At 43.9% G+C, this 18,169-nt stretch overlaps 1 protein-coding gene across 1 annotated transcript; it reads right to left on the reverse strand.

Annotated features, from left to right (window-relative positions):
• NIPSNAP2 (nipsnap homolog 2) lies at positions 1-17,020 on the reverse strand. The gene is made up of 10 exons (XM_071447570.1): positions 16,874-17,020; positions 12,104-12,243; positions 10,860-10,905; positions 8,122-8,216; positions 6,205-6,275; positions 5,721-5,861; positions 5,291-5,322; positions 2,739-2,833; positions 1,832-1,915; positions 1-1,120 (listed from the first exon to the last, which is right to left on the reverse strand). The coding sequence occupies exons 1-10, from the start codon at positions 16,957-16,959 to the stop codon at positions 1,056-1,058; spliced, it is 855 nt and encodes a 284-aa protein (XP_071303671.1). The 5' UTR covers positions 16,960-17,020; the 3' UTR covers positions 1-1,055.
• Between the last annotated feature and the right edge of the window lie 1,149 nt (positions 17,021-18,169).

Here is an 18,169-nt window from a genome sequence, read left to right on the forward strand (position 1 = left end):
TGAAAATTAAAAGGTTTTTATTGACTGATATGTTCTTCCTGAAAACTTCTTGAAATGTACAAACTGGACATTCAGAACTGATTTGTACATTCAGTATGTTACACTGATTCTTGGAGCCACTTGAGAGAGAGAGAGAGAGAATATTATTGTCACTTACAGGATGTTCACATCGTTGCAGACACCAAAAAGTGTGGATACATTCTAGCCTAAAAGTGAAACCAAAACAGAACTGGACACCATGGTACACAGAAATGCCATGCCCAGCTTCACACACCAACCCAGCCACGGGGACTGCAGCCCCCCTCTGAGGCTGAACCAGCACTGCTTATTAAATTCAACCCCTTTTCCCAGAGTTTGGAGCTGTTTGGGGAGGGAAATGCTTTGGGGTGGGTTGGTTCCCTGCAGGGTGTTCAGGCAGTGTCTGGGGGGGAGCGTGGCTCACCCTGCCCGGGATCCATTCCAGGGGAGGCTGCACTCAGGTGTGTGCTCAGAGACCCTGCAGTGCCCCTGCTGTCCCAAAGCATCCCCTGCCACACAGCCTTGTCCCAAATTAATGACTGCCTGCTTGCAGGTGGGGATCTGCTGCTTTCAGGCCTGCTCCAGCAGCCAGGGGTGATTTCACAGCAACCCCAGAGCTGCTGGTTTCACAACTCAAAATGAAATTCTCCTTTCTCCAGAGCTTCTGATTTCACTCCCACGTTTGTTGTGGAGAGCTGCAGTCATGAAATGCTCACAGCAATGCTGCTCCTGAGCTCTGGGCAGTGCCTGTGGAGCAGGAGATTTCCAATCCTGCAGGTCACACATTCCCTGGGCACCTGGCCCACAGATCTGGACTTGTTTTCAATTCACCAACCTTTTAATCACAGTCTTGTTGTTGTTTTTGTTTTTGTTTTTTTCCCCTAAGAGCAGAAGGTGGTGGGTTCTGAAGAAAAGAGGTCTCTTTTATAAGCTCAATACAGTACTTTTATATTTCAGACTATGATATACAGTGTATACCATAAATTAAGACAAATACTTGTCACTTCATCTATGTAGGCACAAGAAAATCAGTGACTTTACTGAAGTGGAGAAATCTTCAAGGGTATCATGATTCTGGACTCCATCTCCTGAATAAGGGGCACTGAAAAAAATGGAGAGAGCTTTGAATTTCACTGACAGAGTTCAGCACATTCAGCAATCATCCCTCCAGCATGGTGGTTGTGGGAAAAAAATGATTTTAGTATCATCTCTCTGCTCATTTGAAGACAAATATTTCCATTTTCCCACCAAAATGGAAGTGATCCTACATTTTTGTGGTGTAACTTGCTTTGCAATGTGCCCCATGGAGCCCAAATCTGACATCTTGGCACACTTCTGGGAGCTCTGCTGTGACAGCTTTCTTTGATCTCAAAGATCTCCTGGCTTCTTGTTCCCAAGTCTAAATTCCCTTTTCCCAGCAATGCATTTAACAAGGCTCCTGTATTTCATTAAATATCAGGAGTAATCATTTAATATCAAGCTAAATTTCACTCCTGGCTCCTTAAATCTTTGGACAAGCATTTACATAAATCTGTTCTTTCACATTCCACAGAAATGCTGCTCTAAAAATTCAGCATTAACGCAGCAATTTTTTAGCACTTGGGCAACTTTTCCATGTACAACCAGCTACAAAATTCACTTTACAGCTCAGTGCAACACCCCTCTGCTCCTTTACAGACTAAAAACTGACCCAGACCCACATTTCCCCCTGAGATACAAAACTTTTTCTGCCAGTGGGATGTTCTGAGGAGCAGAGAGGGTGGCACAAAGCCCAAAGTCTGCCCCCAGCATTCCAGAGGAGTTAATGGGTTACCTGTGTAATAAACCAGTTCATCCCAGCCAGGTTTATGCCACGCTGCATTCCTTATATCTTCCCTGGTTTGCAGGTCTTTGTAAGCTGGGAAAACAAGCACAAAGTGACTCCTTTCCCTCCTGAACAGGAAGAGATTCCTTAAAATAATCCCAAGGAGGAATTAGGAGGCTGGGAAAAGCAGGAAGGAAAAAAAAAATAAAAAATCAGGAGTTCTCTGCCAGGAGGAAAAGCTCCCAGAGCAGCAGAAAAAGAAGGAGCTGGGGAAGACAGAAAATGCCTGGGCACAGGTAAGATAAAGCAGGGGCACATGAGGGCTGCCAGATTGCTGAAATCTAAAATTCTGGATGGTTGGGATATGAAAAAAAAAAACCCAACCTGAGTAATTTCTAACAAATTCTTGTTTTTCAAGTTGAAACAATCCTAAGGTGTTTATGAGTATGAATGTACAGAGAGAGCCAAAACACCCCCATGCAGGAATGGAAATAAATGCCTGATTTTGCTTTCTGCAGGTGTGGTGAATGTGAGGTTTGAAATGAAACTGTAAAAAAAGCTGATTTCAGCATGGGTTGGGACAGCAGAGTCATGGCTGTGGGACTGAGAGCAAACACTGAGCTCCTAATGAGAAAGGGACAGCAGAAACTGGGGGGAAAACAGAACAAAACAGGAAATAATCATTTCTTGCTTGGTGAAGAATAAATTTATCTACACAATTTTTTTTTTTTAATCAGCAAATTAAGAAATTAAAAAATTGGGAAAATAATTAAAAAAAAAACTTTAAAACCCAACTTTTAAGACATTTCCCTTGCCTTTTGTAAAAATATTTGTCCAACTTTTGTAAAACTGTTTCCTCCTGGGCAAAGTGATTGGGTTGGCTCAGTGGGAGAAGAAAGCAGAAAGAGGAATTTACCCCAAAGGTGATGGACCATGTAGAGCTGTCCAATCTGGGAGAAAAATCCCCCAACTGCTTCATTGCTGTCCTGTCTGAAGCGAATGGCACGAGCCCTGCAGGGAGCAAGGAGACATCAGAGCCTGCACACCTGGGCAGGAAATCAGGGAAAATGGGGGAAAACACTGGAAAATGGGAAAAAACCAGATTGGGAGGGAAGCTGGAATGGTAAACTCCATGTACTGGGCATTTCAGCAATTCCAAGTGAGGAAAAAGCTGCAGCATGCTCGTGTTCAGCACTAAGGAAAATTAAAAGTGGAGGCTACATTCTCACTAAATTTTGTATTCATCATTTTTTCAACCAAAGTCAGGATAAAGAGAATTGTTGGGACATCAGGGAAAATGGGGAAAAAACACTGGAAAATGGGAAAAAAACAGACTGGGAGGGAAGCTGGAATGGTAAACTCCATGTACTGGGCATTTCAGCAATTCAAAGTGAGGAAAAAGCTGCAGCATGCTCGTGTTCAGCACTAAATAATTAAGATTTACCTCTGTGTCTTGTTAGGATACATTAAAATTGGAGGCCATATTTTCACTAAATTTTGTATTAATAATTTTTCAACCAAAGTCAGGATAAAGATAGTTGTTGGGACATCAGGGAAAATGGGGAAAAACCATTGGAAAATGGGAAAAAACAGACTGGAAGAGAAGCTGGAATGGTAAACTCCATGTACTGGGTATTTTACCAATTCAAAGTGAGGAAAAAGCTGCAGCATGCTCGTTTTCAGCACTAAATAATTAAGATTTACCTCTGTGTCTTGTTAGGATGCATTAAAACTGGAGGCCATATTTTCACTAAATTTTGTATTAATTTTTTCAACCAAAGTCAGGATAAAGATAATTGTTGGGACATCAGGGAAAATGGGGAAAAACACTGGAAAATGGGAAAAAACAGACTGGAAGAGAAGCTGGAATGGTAAACTGCATTTTTTTGGGCATTTCAGCAATTCCAAGTGAGGAAAAAGCTGCAGCATGCTCGTGTTCAGCACTAAATAATTAAGATTTACCTCTGTGTCTTGTTAGGATACATTAAAATTGGAGGCCATATTTTCACTAAATTTTGTATTAATAATTTTTCAACCAAAGTCAGGATAAAGATAGTTGTTGGGACATCAGGGAAAATGGGGAAAAACCATTGGAAAATGGGAAAAAACAGACTGGAAGAGAAGCTGGAATGGTAAACTCCATGTACTGGGTATTTTACCAATTCAAAGTGAGGAAAAAGCTGCAGCATGCTCGTTTTCAGCACTAAATAATTAAGATTTACTTCTGTGTCTTGTTAGGATGCATTAAAACTGGAGGCCATATTTTCACTAAATTTTGTATTAATTTTTTCAACCAAAGTCAGGATAAAGATAGTTGTTGGGACATCAGGGAAAATGGGGAAAAACACTGGAAAATGGGAAAAAACAGACTGGAAGAGAAGCTGGAACGGTAAACTGCATTTTTTTGTGCATTTCAGCAATTAAAAGTGAGGAAAAAAGCTGCAGCATGCTCGTTTCCAACACTAAATAATTAAGATTTACTTCTGTGTCCTGTTAGGATGCATTAAAACTGAAGGCTACATTTTCACTAAATTTTGCATTAATCTTTTTTACAGCCAAACTCAGGACAAAGAGAATTGCTGGGACAGTGAAATCCAGCAGTTAACCTTTATAGTTAACCAGTTAACCTTTATAGAAGGTTTTATCACTAAATCTTTAAGTTTTAGTCATGTCAGCTTTGCCACATTAATTTTCCACAGATTTTGTGGTAGTGGAATACGACTTTTTATTCATGCAGATCTTTGCATAAATTAAGATAAATATTTCCCTTGTTGTATCTTATAAAACAGATTTTCTACCAGTAGAGATGTGCCTATTTTATAAAAAAAAAAAATCTAAATTCAATTTGTTCAAATGACTGTAATTGAAAAAAATTATATCAATGACAAGGCTGAAAATCTAACTCCTCACCTTTGTCCAAATAATTGAAAATACTTCAAATTGTTTAACTATCAACCACTAGAACTGCAAGGACAGTGAGTGTAAATTGAAATAAACTTACACTGGTTAAAAATAAGACAAACCCACAAGCATACAATCAATAGAAAACTCTCTCAAATACTTCTAACCCATCTATTAAAATACCAATGTGCTGTCAGCAGCTTTTCAGAAGTAACTTGACTTTGAAAGCTCAAAGAGCCAGGATTCCAGCTGAAGTGGTTTGGGAAGGATGAACCAAGCCTCCCAGCAGAGCTGCCACTCTTCCCAAGCAGCTTTCTGCTGAAAACCCAGGTTTTTGCAGCAAACTAAAAGGGTTTTGGGGAGCAAAGCCCAACCCCAGAGGTTGTTTGTGCACAAAATTGCTGTTTTCCCCTCAGAGGGTCACAGGACTGCCTGAGCAGGGCTGCAAGTGCAGCAGCAGCCCCTGGACTGGGGGTTTGGTGGCTTTGGTGCCACCCTGGCACCTCCTGTGCTGCTTTTTCCAACCAGGGCTGAAGGCAACACTTACCTTAATTAATTAACACTTACCAGTAATTGCCCCATTCAATCATTGTTCCAGGCTGCAGAAACAGAACACACTGTTAAAGCTGCAGTTGAAAATAAAATATTATACCATTTTCACACCCTTTCTGTATGGAAACCAGCCTGTATTGACACAACCCCTTCCTGGGAGTGATAAGAATATTCAAATAATCTCTAATTGCTTTGTTTACCACCTCTGAGTCATCTCTGAAGCATCCCTCAAAGCACCCACAGGGTTTCAGCCCTGCAGAACTCAGGATCTTGTTGGGGCCTGCCCTCACCTCAGACCCCACACCCTGAGAGCAGCCCTGGCTCAGGCACCACCCTGGATAAAAATCAGATTTTTATAAGCTCTGTTTGCCATAAAAACCTTCCCAAAGCTTTTAGGACAGCACAAAACTTCAAAAATCAGAAAAGAAATCAAATCTGGACTTACTCTGAGTTGGTAGGATCTCAGTTCATAAATATTAGGGCCATCCCTGGGAACTGGCTCATTCCAGAAGCTGAACTCCAGCAGGAGCTGGTTCTTACGGGACAGGAGCATGTTGCCCCTCTCCTTCCGGAATTCTGTGAATTCCTAAAAAAAGAATGTGCTAAAATGGGTCAAATTCTGCAACAACAAACAGCAGGACACCAGATGTGCCTTAAATTGTTGGGTTTTTTTTAATGCTATCAGGGTTGTGGGACAGTGAAATGCTGAAAGGAATCTGAATTCTCTCTGGTGAATTTGAGAATTCCAAGGATTTACAAGGGAAGTATTCAGGAATGAAACATTAATGTGACAATAAATCCTTTCTCCAAGAGGTTTCTGGGCTTGTACAGGAAGGGAGGAGACACTTTGGTATCTAAATCTGCTTTTTTTTTAAATTGTTCTGCCTGTTCTTTGCTCTTTTCTGAGAAACAAAATTGGCATTTTTTACCTTATTTTGACGAAGTTTGCTCATGACCTCATTGAGAGCTGGGTAACCTCCCTCATATCTCCACAAATGAACTGAAACAGAGAAAATTTCAGTTTTTTCAGGCATGTCCCAGACCTGAAGATGGTAAATCTTATGGAAAAATCACAGTATAAAATGCTCTTCACACTACAAAATTACACAAAAATAGAAACCAGGCAGCAGGTTTGAAAATAGATTTTCATTAATGAAAATCACATTGGATTATTTTAGGGATCATGGAATCATCTGCTTTTTGAAAGGGGTTCTCTTGGAAAATTCTGCAATTCACTCTGAGGGTAACAGAGGAATTTCTGCAAGGCCTTTTTGCTGCCATGCTAGTAAGGTGTGATGAATTGTCATGACTGTGATTGAAATTAAGATTCAGCTGAAGAGGATGACTTAGTTCCAAAATTGTGCTTTGTACCAATTTCATCTAAGAGCAGCAGAGGGGCAGATTTTCAGTTCAGTAAATTACTCCAGCACACAAGCAAGACACTTTCTGTAGCACATGAAAAAATGATGCAAATGTTATTTCTGAGCTCAACATGAATAAAAGCAGAAGAAAGCTGAATATTTGCTGGGATTTCCCCTATAAAAACAATTCCAGTATCTATGTTTGTATCTAAATTTTTTCAAAGTATTCACTCTTTAATAAATCAGAATAAAGCCCTTTAATAAATCACTCAACTATGTATTTACAAGCATTTAGTATAGCAAGGCAATAATTTCACCTCACAGAAAATAAAACCTATTTTCTGCCCTCTTGAGCAGCTCTGTGCCTTTTCCCCAGGCTGATGGGAGAGCAGATTTCTCCTGCTGCTCCTGCTGCCTCACCCCCAGGGCAGATTTGATGGATCCACCTGATATTAACCCAGCACTGAACACTCATCATTCATTATTATTGTTCATTCTCTCATTATGTTGATATTTTCTCACTAGCCAGTGTAAACAATAACAAGTCAAACCCCACAATCTGCTTTATTCCAGTGCTGCAAGAACATTTCCAAAGCAGGCTGGGGATGCAGTGACAAACCCAGCCTGTGTTCATGTGTTCCAAAAGCAGCCACTGGGACCTGCCTGAGGAATTCCCATTTCAATTGTCCTCATTCCCCAATTCCCCTTCAGCTTCCAGGCTTGGTCTCAGACATGGTTTGGTTCATCTGCTGTTAATTGTCTGCATTTGTTCAGTGTCAATACTGCAATATGCTGGCAGTGCAGGGAGAATTGCTGTGTGCAGGAGTTGATTTTTTGAATTAGGAAGCCCCAGCACTGAGCCTGGCACAGCTCTCACAGAACCTCTATGGATTTGGATCTGTGGCTTCCCATTCCTTCCAATTCCCAGGGAGTTTTTCAGGTTTTCTCTCTGCACTGGGCTCTTTGGAGTTACCTCTGTAGCAGCTCTTCAGCCATGTCTAGCTCCAGTTTGTTTTCATAGTTAGGCAGTATCCTTGTATGAACATGAACAGAAAGATTTTTACTTTCCCCCAGTAAAGTTTAATGTGAAGTTTACAGTGCAGATGGTTTGGAATGATTTGCAATTTATTATCATAGAGCAATTACAGCCTGAAAGGCTGAGCAAAGCTTTTATAGTGCCCAAGGAGGGACAAACTCTGCCTTTGCAAGAGTCACCCATAAATATTCAGGTTCCCACAGGAGTGTAGTTTACAAATATATCCCCAAAACCTCTTTAATTTTTACCAACCACCACCACCTGGAAAACATGAAAACACATCAACAAGGAGACAAAACCGAAGGGATGAATGCTCTGCTGTCCAACCCAGCACAAAAAGCAAGCAGTGCACATTTACAACAGCTCAGTGCACACAGGGGAGGTGATTTCAGAAGAAGAAAACCTGCCAAGCACATGGGTGTACATTGGGTTGCACTTCTATCTCCTACCAGCCTGATCCTGCTCTCCGTACCACGTGTTCCAAGTCCCCACCAGAGCACAAGGGTAGTGTTTCTCTTCATGAATCTTTGGCAGCACCTCTTGACTTGAAAACAAGGAACACACAGACACTGGGTTGCATTGCCTTCAGGGAGGCCACACTTGATCAATGTATAACACAGCATCATGCTAGGAACGTTCACAAGCTTTATTTTGCAGAGGAGAAAGATGAAACAGCAAATTCTGTTATGCAGGGGGAAGGTGGCTGCACCCCCATGGAGAATTAAGGTGAGTGTTACCATTTTTTTAGAATTTATAACAAAGATCTATAACATTTCTATAATATATAACATTTACTGCATTTCTGGATGCAGTAAATGAGGTGTATCTAAACAATTATGTCTGTCTAAAAGGTTATCCAACACATCAGGAAAAGAAATATCAGGATATCTCACTGAAAACTCAGCCTACATGGGTGATTTGTCTGAGGAAAAGCTTTTCTTTGCTTGAGGAAAAGCTCCCCTCAGGGGAGAACAACTCAGAAATATGAAAGCAAACAAACTCTTCTAAACCAGTTACAGCTGCTGAGCCGAATGAATAAAAATCATTTGATAAATGAAATAGTGGCTGTAGCTCACAGTATTGATTTTTGATTTCAGAAAGTGCTCTTACTTTGAGGCAACTCACCCACTAATGAACACTGGGACAGCCTTAGAAACACCTCCAACACAAAATTCCTGTCTGACTCTTCCCAGGATTTCCAACACTCTTTCAAACTTTAGCAGTGGCCCACATTAGCATGAGGAAATTAAGTTTTGCTGATTGCTGACTCAGTCAAGACAGCTTTCCCTGCACTGTGCCTTGATGAATAAGTCAATTAGTCTGGTTGAACTCTGCCTTCTCTATTTTTCCCTGAATAATTACCCTTCTTCCTCAGTTTGGCTCACAGGCAGAGTCCCTGCACAGGATCAAGGAATAAAAAGTAGGCTGGGCTGGGGCTGGGAGTCATTGGAGATGAGTTTTCTTCTGGATTCTGCCACTGACTTTCCAGACAACCTTGAGCAAATCTCATCACCAATTTGTACCTCGATGTTTTCTCAGTAGCCAGTGTAAATAATATGATAAAATGACTCTCCAAGGATATTCTCAAGGATAGTTCATTTTTTGCAAAGCAGAATGAGATCCTGGGAAGGCAGCTTTGAAGAGGAATGGGAGATTATTGCATAATTCTACCATATATTGTTGAAAATTAGAGAAAATATGCCCACAGAACATCTTTTTAAAAAACCTGTCCCTAATTCTTCAGAAGGGCTCCTAAACCACAGTGATTCATGAAATATTCTTGTAATTGTCTTCATTACATTATTTATGAATACCTGATGATGATGATGATGACTAATCCTCATTTTGATATGATACAGAATTAACCTGTTCTTTTTTATTCTTTAGGGAGAGGCAGGAGGGAAGTTCAGAGAGGCTTAATTTTGTTTATTACTTTATTCAAGTTGTCTCCTTGCCTGAAATGCTTCAATTTGCTTTGGAAAGAATCAATCCAAGCACAGATATTTCATCTGGCTGCTGTCAGCAGTTTCTTTCTCTGCTGTTTGTCTCTTTCCTTGAAAACAGAAATCTCTGCTCTCACTCAGCATTCAGGCAGCTCATGAAATACTGCAGAGAAGTGATTCCCTGGCTTGCATAATTGGCCATGTTTATATTCAGCTTTTAAACAGCAAGCTGGCTGAATGCTAAATTGTCCTTTACTGTGTATCTATTTTTTAAACAAAAAAGAGCTAAAAATACCTTGATTGAATGTTATTCTAGCAGCTTTTTATGCTTCTTCAGCAGGGAGAAAAGTTCTGGGTTATCCAGCCCAACAAAGAGGTGAGAGATGAGCTGAGGACATGACCTGGGAGCTGGGATTTCCTCCTCCCCTCCAGCCCAGCTGCTGTGCTCACACCTCAGGGCTGGCTGCAGGAAGGTGTCATTATTGTCATTATGCTGAGAATGTTTGTATTGTCAGGGAGAAAAGCCCTGCTGGCTGCCAGGCTCACTCCAGCCCCAAATTTGAACACACAGGGCTCCAGAGGGGGGATTGTGGAGGCAGAAAAGGAATAATATTTCTGCAGTTTTACTCTCAGAGCAGTCAATTTCAAATGTGAGCAATTCCTAAAGCTGGAACTGTTTGGGAAAGCTGTCCCAGTACTTCTCCCTCTGGAGGGAATCACCCCAATGCACAAACCCCATCCAAGGGTTTCTGTAACTCCTTGGGCTCAGCAGGATTTGTGCAGAGGGATCTAAACGAGCTGAGAGGAAATCAACCCCTGGGTTTTTAACACCTGAGTTTAACACTGGTGTAGTTTTATTTAGCAGTGATCTCTCTTTCCTTCCAGTGTGCACATAAAACCCATCCTGAACCTGGCAGCTGCAGGGGGAATGCCAACATTCCACCTCTCCCTGCAGGGATCAGAACTTTAAGATCACTCAGGGAAGGGGTAAAGCTGGTCCAGCAAATGGCACCAAAGCTCTCAGGACAGGAATCATCCTCAACTGCAGCTCAGGAAATGGCAATGCCAAGAGGGAGGTGGGGTGAACTGAGCACAGGACTTTTGGCTCTTTCATAGGATCTATTTAATATCAAATCCTAAAAAACGAGAATTTTTGTCACCTCCCCTCTACATAACTCAGATATAACTACAATATCTGCCAAATCAAAATGGCTAAAAGGTGAAAAGAGAACTCACACACTTACCAGAGCTTGTTGTAGGCCTCTAGACATTCAGGTTTGACATTGTGAACTGCAACAACAACAAGAGAGCCGTGAGACAGGCAGGGACAGGGACAGGGACAGGAGTGGGGCTGGGAGCTCAGAGCCATCACTCACACTGCAATTTATACAGGCAGGGACAGGGACAGGGACAGGGACAGGGCCATCACTCACACTGCAGTTTGTACAGGCAGGGACAGGAGCACAGGGCCATCACTCACACTGCAGTTTGTACAGGCAGGGACAGGGACAGGGACAGGGCCAGGGGGACAGGGCCATCACTCACACTGCAGTTTGTACAGGCAGGGACAGGGACAGGGGGCCAGGGCCATCACTCACACTGCAGTTTGTACAGGCAGGGACAGGGACAGGGACAGGGACAGGGCCAGGGGGACAGGGCCATCACTCACACTGCAGTTTGTACAGGCAGGGACAGGGACAGGGGGCCAGGGCCATCACTCACACTGCAGTTTGTACAGGCAGGGACAGGGACAGGGACAGGGCCATCACTCACACTGCAGTTTGTACAGGCAGGGACAGGGACAGGGACAGGGCCATCACTCACACTGCAGTTTGTACAGACAGGGACAGGGGGACAGGGCCATCACTCACACTGCAGTTTGTACAGGCAGGGCCAGGAGCACAGGGCCATCACTGACACTGCAGTTTGTACAGGCAGGGACAGGGACAGGGCCAGGACACAGGGCCATCACTCACACTGCAGTTTGTACAGGCAGGGACAGGGACAGGGCCATCACTCACACTGCAGTTTGTACAGGCAGGGACAGGGACAGGGGAACAGGGCCATCACTCACACTGCAGTTTGTACAGACAGGGACAGGGACAGGGACAGAGGCACAGGGCCATCACTCACACTGCAGTTTGTACAGGCAGGGACAGGAGCACAGAGCCATCACTCACACTGCAGTTTGTACAGGCAGGGACAGGGACAGGGGGACAGGGCCATCACTCACACTGCAGTTTGTACAGACAGGGACAGGACACGGGGCCATCACTCACACTGCAGTTTGTACAGGCAGGGACAGGGACAGGACACGGGGCCATCACTCACACTGCAGTTTGTACAGGCAGGGACAGGGACAGGACACAGGGCCATCACTCACACTGCAGTTTGTACAGACAGGGACAGGGGGACAGGGCCATCACTCACACTGCAGTTTGTACAGGCAGGGACAGGGACAGGGACAGGACACGGGGCCATCACTCACACTGCAGTTTGTACAGGCTGCTGGTCTCTCTTTTGGCCAGCAGGTTGGAGTGGGCGTCTTTCCTGGGGTCCACCTTGCGCACAAAGAGCGATTTCAGCCAGCTGTCCTCACGGGCACTGCGGGCTGAGGAGCCCAGCCCCCTGCAGGAACAGCGACAGCCCTGAGCACAGGCAGGAACTGATGGCTCTGCATGGCAGAGATCACAGCACAGCCAGAAACTGTGATGGCACAAGGGACACCCACACACTGCTGAAACCGCCCTGCCACTGTCTCCCAGCAAGGCAAAGGTGGCTCATCTCCAGTGAGATTGATAATTGCACTATATTAATTATATTACATTATATTATATTACATTATATTGTATTACATTACATTATATTGTATTATATTTTCATCATATAAAATTAATATACTATATACAACAACATAATAATATAATAAAATATAATTATATAATTGATTATAATGATAATTAATTATTAATAATTTAACATCACATAATCAATTAATAATACAATAATGTGATATAGTAATATAATATAATAGAATATAACAATATAATGCAATATAATGCAATATAATGCAATATAATGTAATATAATGTAATATAATGTAATATAATATAATATAATATAATATAATATAATATAATATAATATAATATAATATAATATATTTAGACATAATTATATTATTTCACTATTCATTAGAGATTATCATTTCACAGAGATTATCATCCCATAGTTATCCACTGTGGGATTATGCTTTTTTTTTGACCCAGAGATGTTTTAAAATTTTTTTTTCTATTTTCTGTCTCATGTGAAGGGTGAGAAAATATGCTATATTATAATACGATGTTATAATTAACTATATTAAAATATATAAGTAACATATATTATAATATAATATTATGTTATAATGATGTTGTAATTCACGTCATCACAATCAGAAGCTGTTTTTAAATTACATTATAAGCTTAATTACATTATAATTTTATAATTACATATTATATAAGTATTATAAAATTTTTATTACATTACAAATTGCTTGGCCTATCATCTTCAGCCACACCATGCTAGAAATGCCTTAAAGCCAGTCATCTAAAATTACCCTTCCTTGGTCCCACTCCAATGCATCTTTCATAGCTTATTTCTCCCAAGTATCTTGTCTGATTTGCAAGGCCATCCTTTAAAACTTGTTTCTGGTTCCATTTCTCTCTCAGCAATGTCTGTTCTGTTTTATGGCATTTCTAAGTCAGCATTTTTATCTCCAAGTTTGCACACAGCTGCACACACTGTGTGAGCCTTCTGCCAGGCTTGGAGAATTCTCTACAAATCCATTTCCCACATTTCCCCCTCTCTCCTGAACAGAAAAAAACTTCTTTGGTGGCCTTGTTCATCATTTGCTGTGTAAAGTACACAAGGTATTAACATTGTCACTGTAACAATTAATGTACATAAAATCTTCTATGAAACTTTAAAAATTCCCAACAAATCCATTTCCCACGATGCACATTGTCCATGGTAATTCCCTGTGCAATGGCTGCCTCTGCTGCTATTTCTCCTCTTTTTAAGCCACTGTCTTTGCCCAGGGCTGGGTCTGGCCTGGTGTAAACAGTCAGGAGTGAAAAAGAGCAAAAAAGGTGCAGAAAGAAAACTGCACAGTGTAAAAGGGAAAGGAACTGCCATATGTTCCTGTGCTGCTTAAAGACAGCTCTACAAAAGGGAAAGGGAAATGTCTTTCAAGAGGAAAAATAGCATGAAAGGCTAATTTGGGAAAGAAGATGAGTGGTAGGAAATAACCAGCCAGGAAACGTTTCAGTTCCAGATTCCAGCAACACACAGGGGCTCAGAGCCAGGCTCTCTGCACAACATCCACGTTCCCTTGCCTCAAAACACAAGATTCTCACTCTCTTTTCTTATCTAATCTTTATTCAGCTTCTCCAAGAGCACTTTCAGAATAGTGTCATCTCCCTTTACACCAGAGCACACAGACCAAGGGATAACTGTGCTGTTTAAAGTGATGTGTTAAAGGAATTATTCCTCTTTTCCAGATGAGCAGGACAAGGAATCTGATGCATTTAACTGATCCTCTACAATGTCTGAGAAGCTCAAATGGTTTTGCTTCTTTCACTTCCTTCAATTTGCCTTTTTTTTGACAGCCTCATAGTAGCCACAGTGAAAAAAATTAATTCTGTCACAAGCTTCTCCTGAAATTAAAATATTAAATGTGGTATTTATATTTACAACATATATTTACTTCTACGCTGGAAAATTCAGCCTTTTCCTGCCTCAGATGTCAACTTTTCACCCTCAATTACTGATTTAGGGATCCAGAAGACAGCTGGATCTCCAGCCCAAAGCCTTCTACCAGGAAAAAAAAAAAAATAGAGAAATAAAAATCTCAATTTCCTTTGGGAAAACATCCCCCTGGACACACCTGTATTACACAAAAGCAGTTCCTTACAACAATCCACCTTTTAATCCCAGTGTCAGAAAAGAACATAATGACCTGGTTCTGCCCATGGGAGCAGCATGGAGGAGAGGGAGAGTATTTCACAGCAGAGAAACAACAACCACAGCTGAAATGACCTTCAGCAGGAAGAAACAATGTCTAAATCTTGGTGTGTTTATTGAAAATGGTGCCTCCCTTGCTCTGGGCACACACACGGACATGTGGCTGTGCTGGAAGCCAAGCAGCTATTCCTGAGGGCAGCACTTTGAAGGGCATTCCATGATAAGGCTGCTGTGGAGTGGAGCTTTCTCTGAGCTCAGGGGTGAACCCCACCTCAGAAATTCAAGGTTTTGTTTCAAAAAGCTCCCTTTAAATGAAGCCTTCACTGGCTCCAGGAGGCAGAAGTCAAGCCCACTCCTGCAATACTCAGACCTGTAAATTCTCATTTTAAACCATTCCCTTCCCTTTATTCAATAAAATTAGCAAAGTAATATTTAGAAAACTCATCTACAAGGATCATTGTTTGCAGCAAATTTTGAAGAGGAAAGAGAAATAAATAATCCTGATGCTTTTTGTGAACTTAATGAGCAGCAGGAGTAAGCTGGAGCTACAGGGATAACTCTGAAAAGCAAATTTCTTTGCTGTGAGGAGAATCTCATGATTTGAGTGTTCAACTGCACCTAAACCTGGAGGTCTGGTTAATTTTCAAAGCAATGACATGAGTAATACTTTACATTTATGGAAAATCTTCTCCCCAGCAGCTGTAAAGCTCCTCATGAGCACTGATTAACAAATCACAACTAAATATACACCTCACACAGAACAAAGGTAACAGGCTGAGTTTATTAAAGCAGATGCTCACTGCACCCAAACTGAGATTCAAGGGCCTGATTTTTAATCAATATCCTAAAATATCACTGAACCAAGAAGCCCTGAACTGATCACTGGTTCCATTCTTTGGGCAATCTGTACCCAAAATGAGCTCTGGAGGAACAGGGACTGAATTCAGGTCTTTCAACAGCTGTGAGCACCAGCTTGTCTTTGGCAGCAAGTTCTCAAGCTGCAAATATTAACTGTGGGCTTTGCTTTCTTGCTGCAAAGGTTGGGCTCTGAACACAAAGGCTAACACTGAACAGCTTGCTTAGATTAGATTAAAAATATAAGGGAAAACACTTCTTTACACTTAGCTCCTGCTTCAGCATAAAATATAACAGGGTGGGACACACCTGGTCAAGTATTAAGATCCTGTAGTAAATCAAATCTGCCTGGAAGGGTAAGAAAACCAATTTGTCTATATTTGACAGTTTTTGATCTGTGGTCTAACCAAAGTTTATTTGAAACTAAAATAACCTCAAAACATGCACATAAAACCTCACAACATATTCCCTGAACAGCTGCTTGCAGGAATGCTTTTAGTTTTGCCCGTTCTGAGGCTCAAAGCAGCAGCTTTGCCTGTTTCAAAGAAAGGCAGGAAAAACTGTGCAGATCCACCCCAGCTTGGGAATTCCCGTGTTTCCATCACCCTGTGCCTGCTTCCTACACCTGGGAGGCGCCCCAGGAGCTCTGCGTGTGTGTGTGTCACCCCTGCACACAGAAATGCTCATGTGTGCACCCCAAACCTTGCGGGATGCGCCTCTCTGTGCGCCCTGGCACCGGCAGAGGGGTGCAGATCCCAGCTCCCATGGGGACATGGAAACACCAGCCGTGACTCCCTGCGAGTGGCCGTGAACGGTGAAGGCAGGAAGATGTCGGGATGTGCAGCCAGGCAGCCCAGCCCTGGGGAAACGCAGGTTTTGGGCTGTGCGTGCTGACAGGATCCGCTGCTGGCTGTGCACCCTGTTGCTCGGAGGAGTTGGGCTGCACGCCCCGATCCCGGAGGGCCAGCGAGCATCCAGGAATGTAAACGCCAGCAATGCACGTGTGCAGGGCGCCCCGAAAGTCGCGGGGTGCCCGGTTCCGTGTGTTCCATGCGGGGGTGTCCATGCAGGGCTGAGGCGGCGGTGCAGGGAACGGCTCTCGCTGCCCCCCGAGCCCGGGCACCGGCCCGGCCATGGCCACGCTCCCACCCAGGGGCGGACTGGGAGGAGGGAAAGAAGGGGCCGGCCTTGCGGCCCGTGACCTTGAGGGACACCCCTGCGCCTCCTCGCACTCCCCGCCCCAGGCCCGGCCGCTGCCCCGCCAGCGGGGCGCCATTTCCAGCCTGGCAAGGGGACGCTCTGCGCGGCGGGGCTCCGGGTGGCTCGGGCGGCGCCGGCTCCGCGTGCGGCTCCCCCCGGGCGGCCCCGTCCCGCCCGCCTCGCCCCCCTCAGGGCTCACCTGAGGGTCAGCCCGGCGCCGGGCTGCAGGCGCGGCACGGCGGGCGCTCCCGCCAGGCTCCCCCGCAGCAGCACTCGCGCCGCCATCTTGCTCCCGCCGCCTCCCTCCTGGGCCGGGGGCTGCGGCCACGCCCCCTGGCGGGCAGCGCCGCCTGCGCATGCGCGGCCCTGGCGGCCCCGGGACCCCCTCACGGCCCCTCAGCTGAGGGGGGACTCCCCGGGCTCGGTTTGGGGAGACCAAGTCGGATTTAGGGGGACCCTGCCCCGGTTTGGGAACCGCTACTCAGATATAGCGGACCTAGCTCTAGTTTTGGGGTCCTTCAGCATAGGTTTGGGGGCACCAAGCCAGGTTTAGAGGGACCCTGCCCAGCTTTGGGGACCGCTACTCAGATACAGCGGACCTAGCTCTAGTCTTGGGGTCCTAAGTCGGGTTTAGGGGGACCCTGCCCAGCTTTGGGGACTGCTACTCAGATATAGGGAACCCAGATCTAGTTTTGGGGTCCCCCAGCATCGGTTTGGGGGCACCAAGTCGGGTTTAGGGGAACCCTGCCCAGATATAGGGGACCCATCTCCGTTTTGGGGTTCTAAGTGGGGTTTATGAACACCTTGTCAGACACAGAGGAACCCCAGTCCCAGTATGGGAAGACTCTGTCAGATTTATCCAGGTTTGGGGGGACCCCACCCACAGTTTTGGAGGATCCCCAGCCTGGTTTAGGGCTAGTCAAGCCCCGGTTTTGAGAGAGACTCCAGCCCCAGTTTGGGGGGACCCTGGTCCCAGTTTGGGGCCCCCAGTCAGATTTAGGGGGATCACAGCCCCAATTTTGGGAATCCCAGCCCTGGTTTTAGGGCTGGATTTAGGGACCCCCAGCCCCGGTTTGTTGCTCTCCTGGTACATTTTTCACTTGCTGGCAGCTGAAGGGTTTTCCTCACGCTGCTCCTCTGTACTCAGAGAAATTTTGGCCGAGGAGGAGGTGTGTGCTGGCACCAAATCCTTAAATCACTTCAAACTGAGGACAAAGTGATAATTAGGGTAATAATTAAAGGGCAGTTCTAAAAGCAACAAGCCAATAAACACAGAAAGCAGTCAGTGACTAATCTTTATCATTCCACGTAACACCTATAATGATTCTATCTTGGCCCTATAAACTTTCCCTTCCCATTTTATGATTTTTCTATCAGCACTCGCAGACTAATCCAGAAGATAACACATATGATGTGCTTTAACATCACAAAAGTACAATCTTTGTACTTTAAAACAATTTAACCTACAATTGCCATCACTCTATTAAATAACACA

Source organism: Agelaius tricolor, unplaced genomic scaffold, assembly GCF_023055355.1.
Source record: "Agelaius tricolor isolate 1412-34295 unplaced genomic scaffold, bAgeTri1.0.p SCAF_25, whole genome shotgun sequence".
Classification (NCBI taxonomy): domain Eukaryota; kingdom Metazoa; phylum Chordata; class Aves; order Passeriformes; family Icteridae; genus Agelaius; species Agelaius tricolor.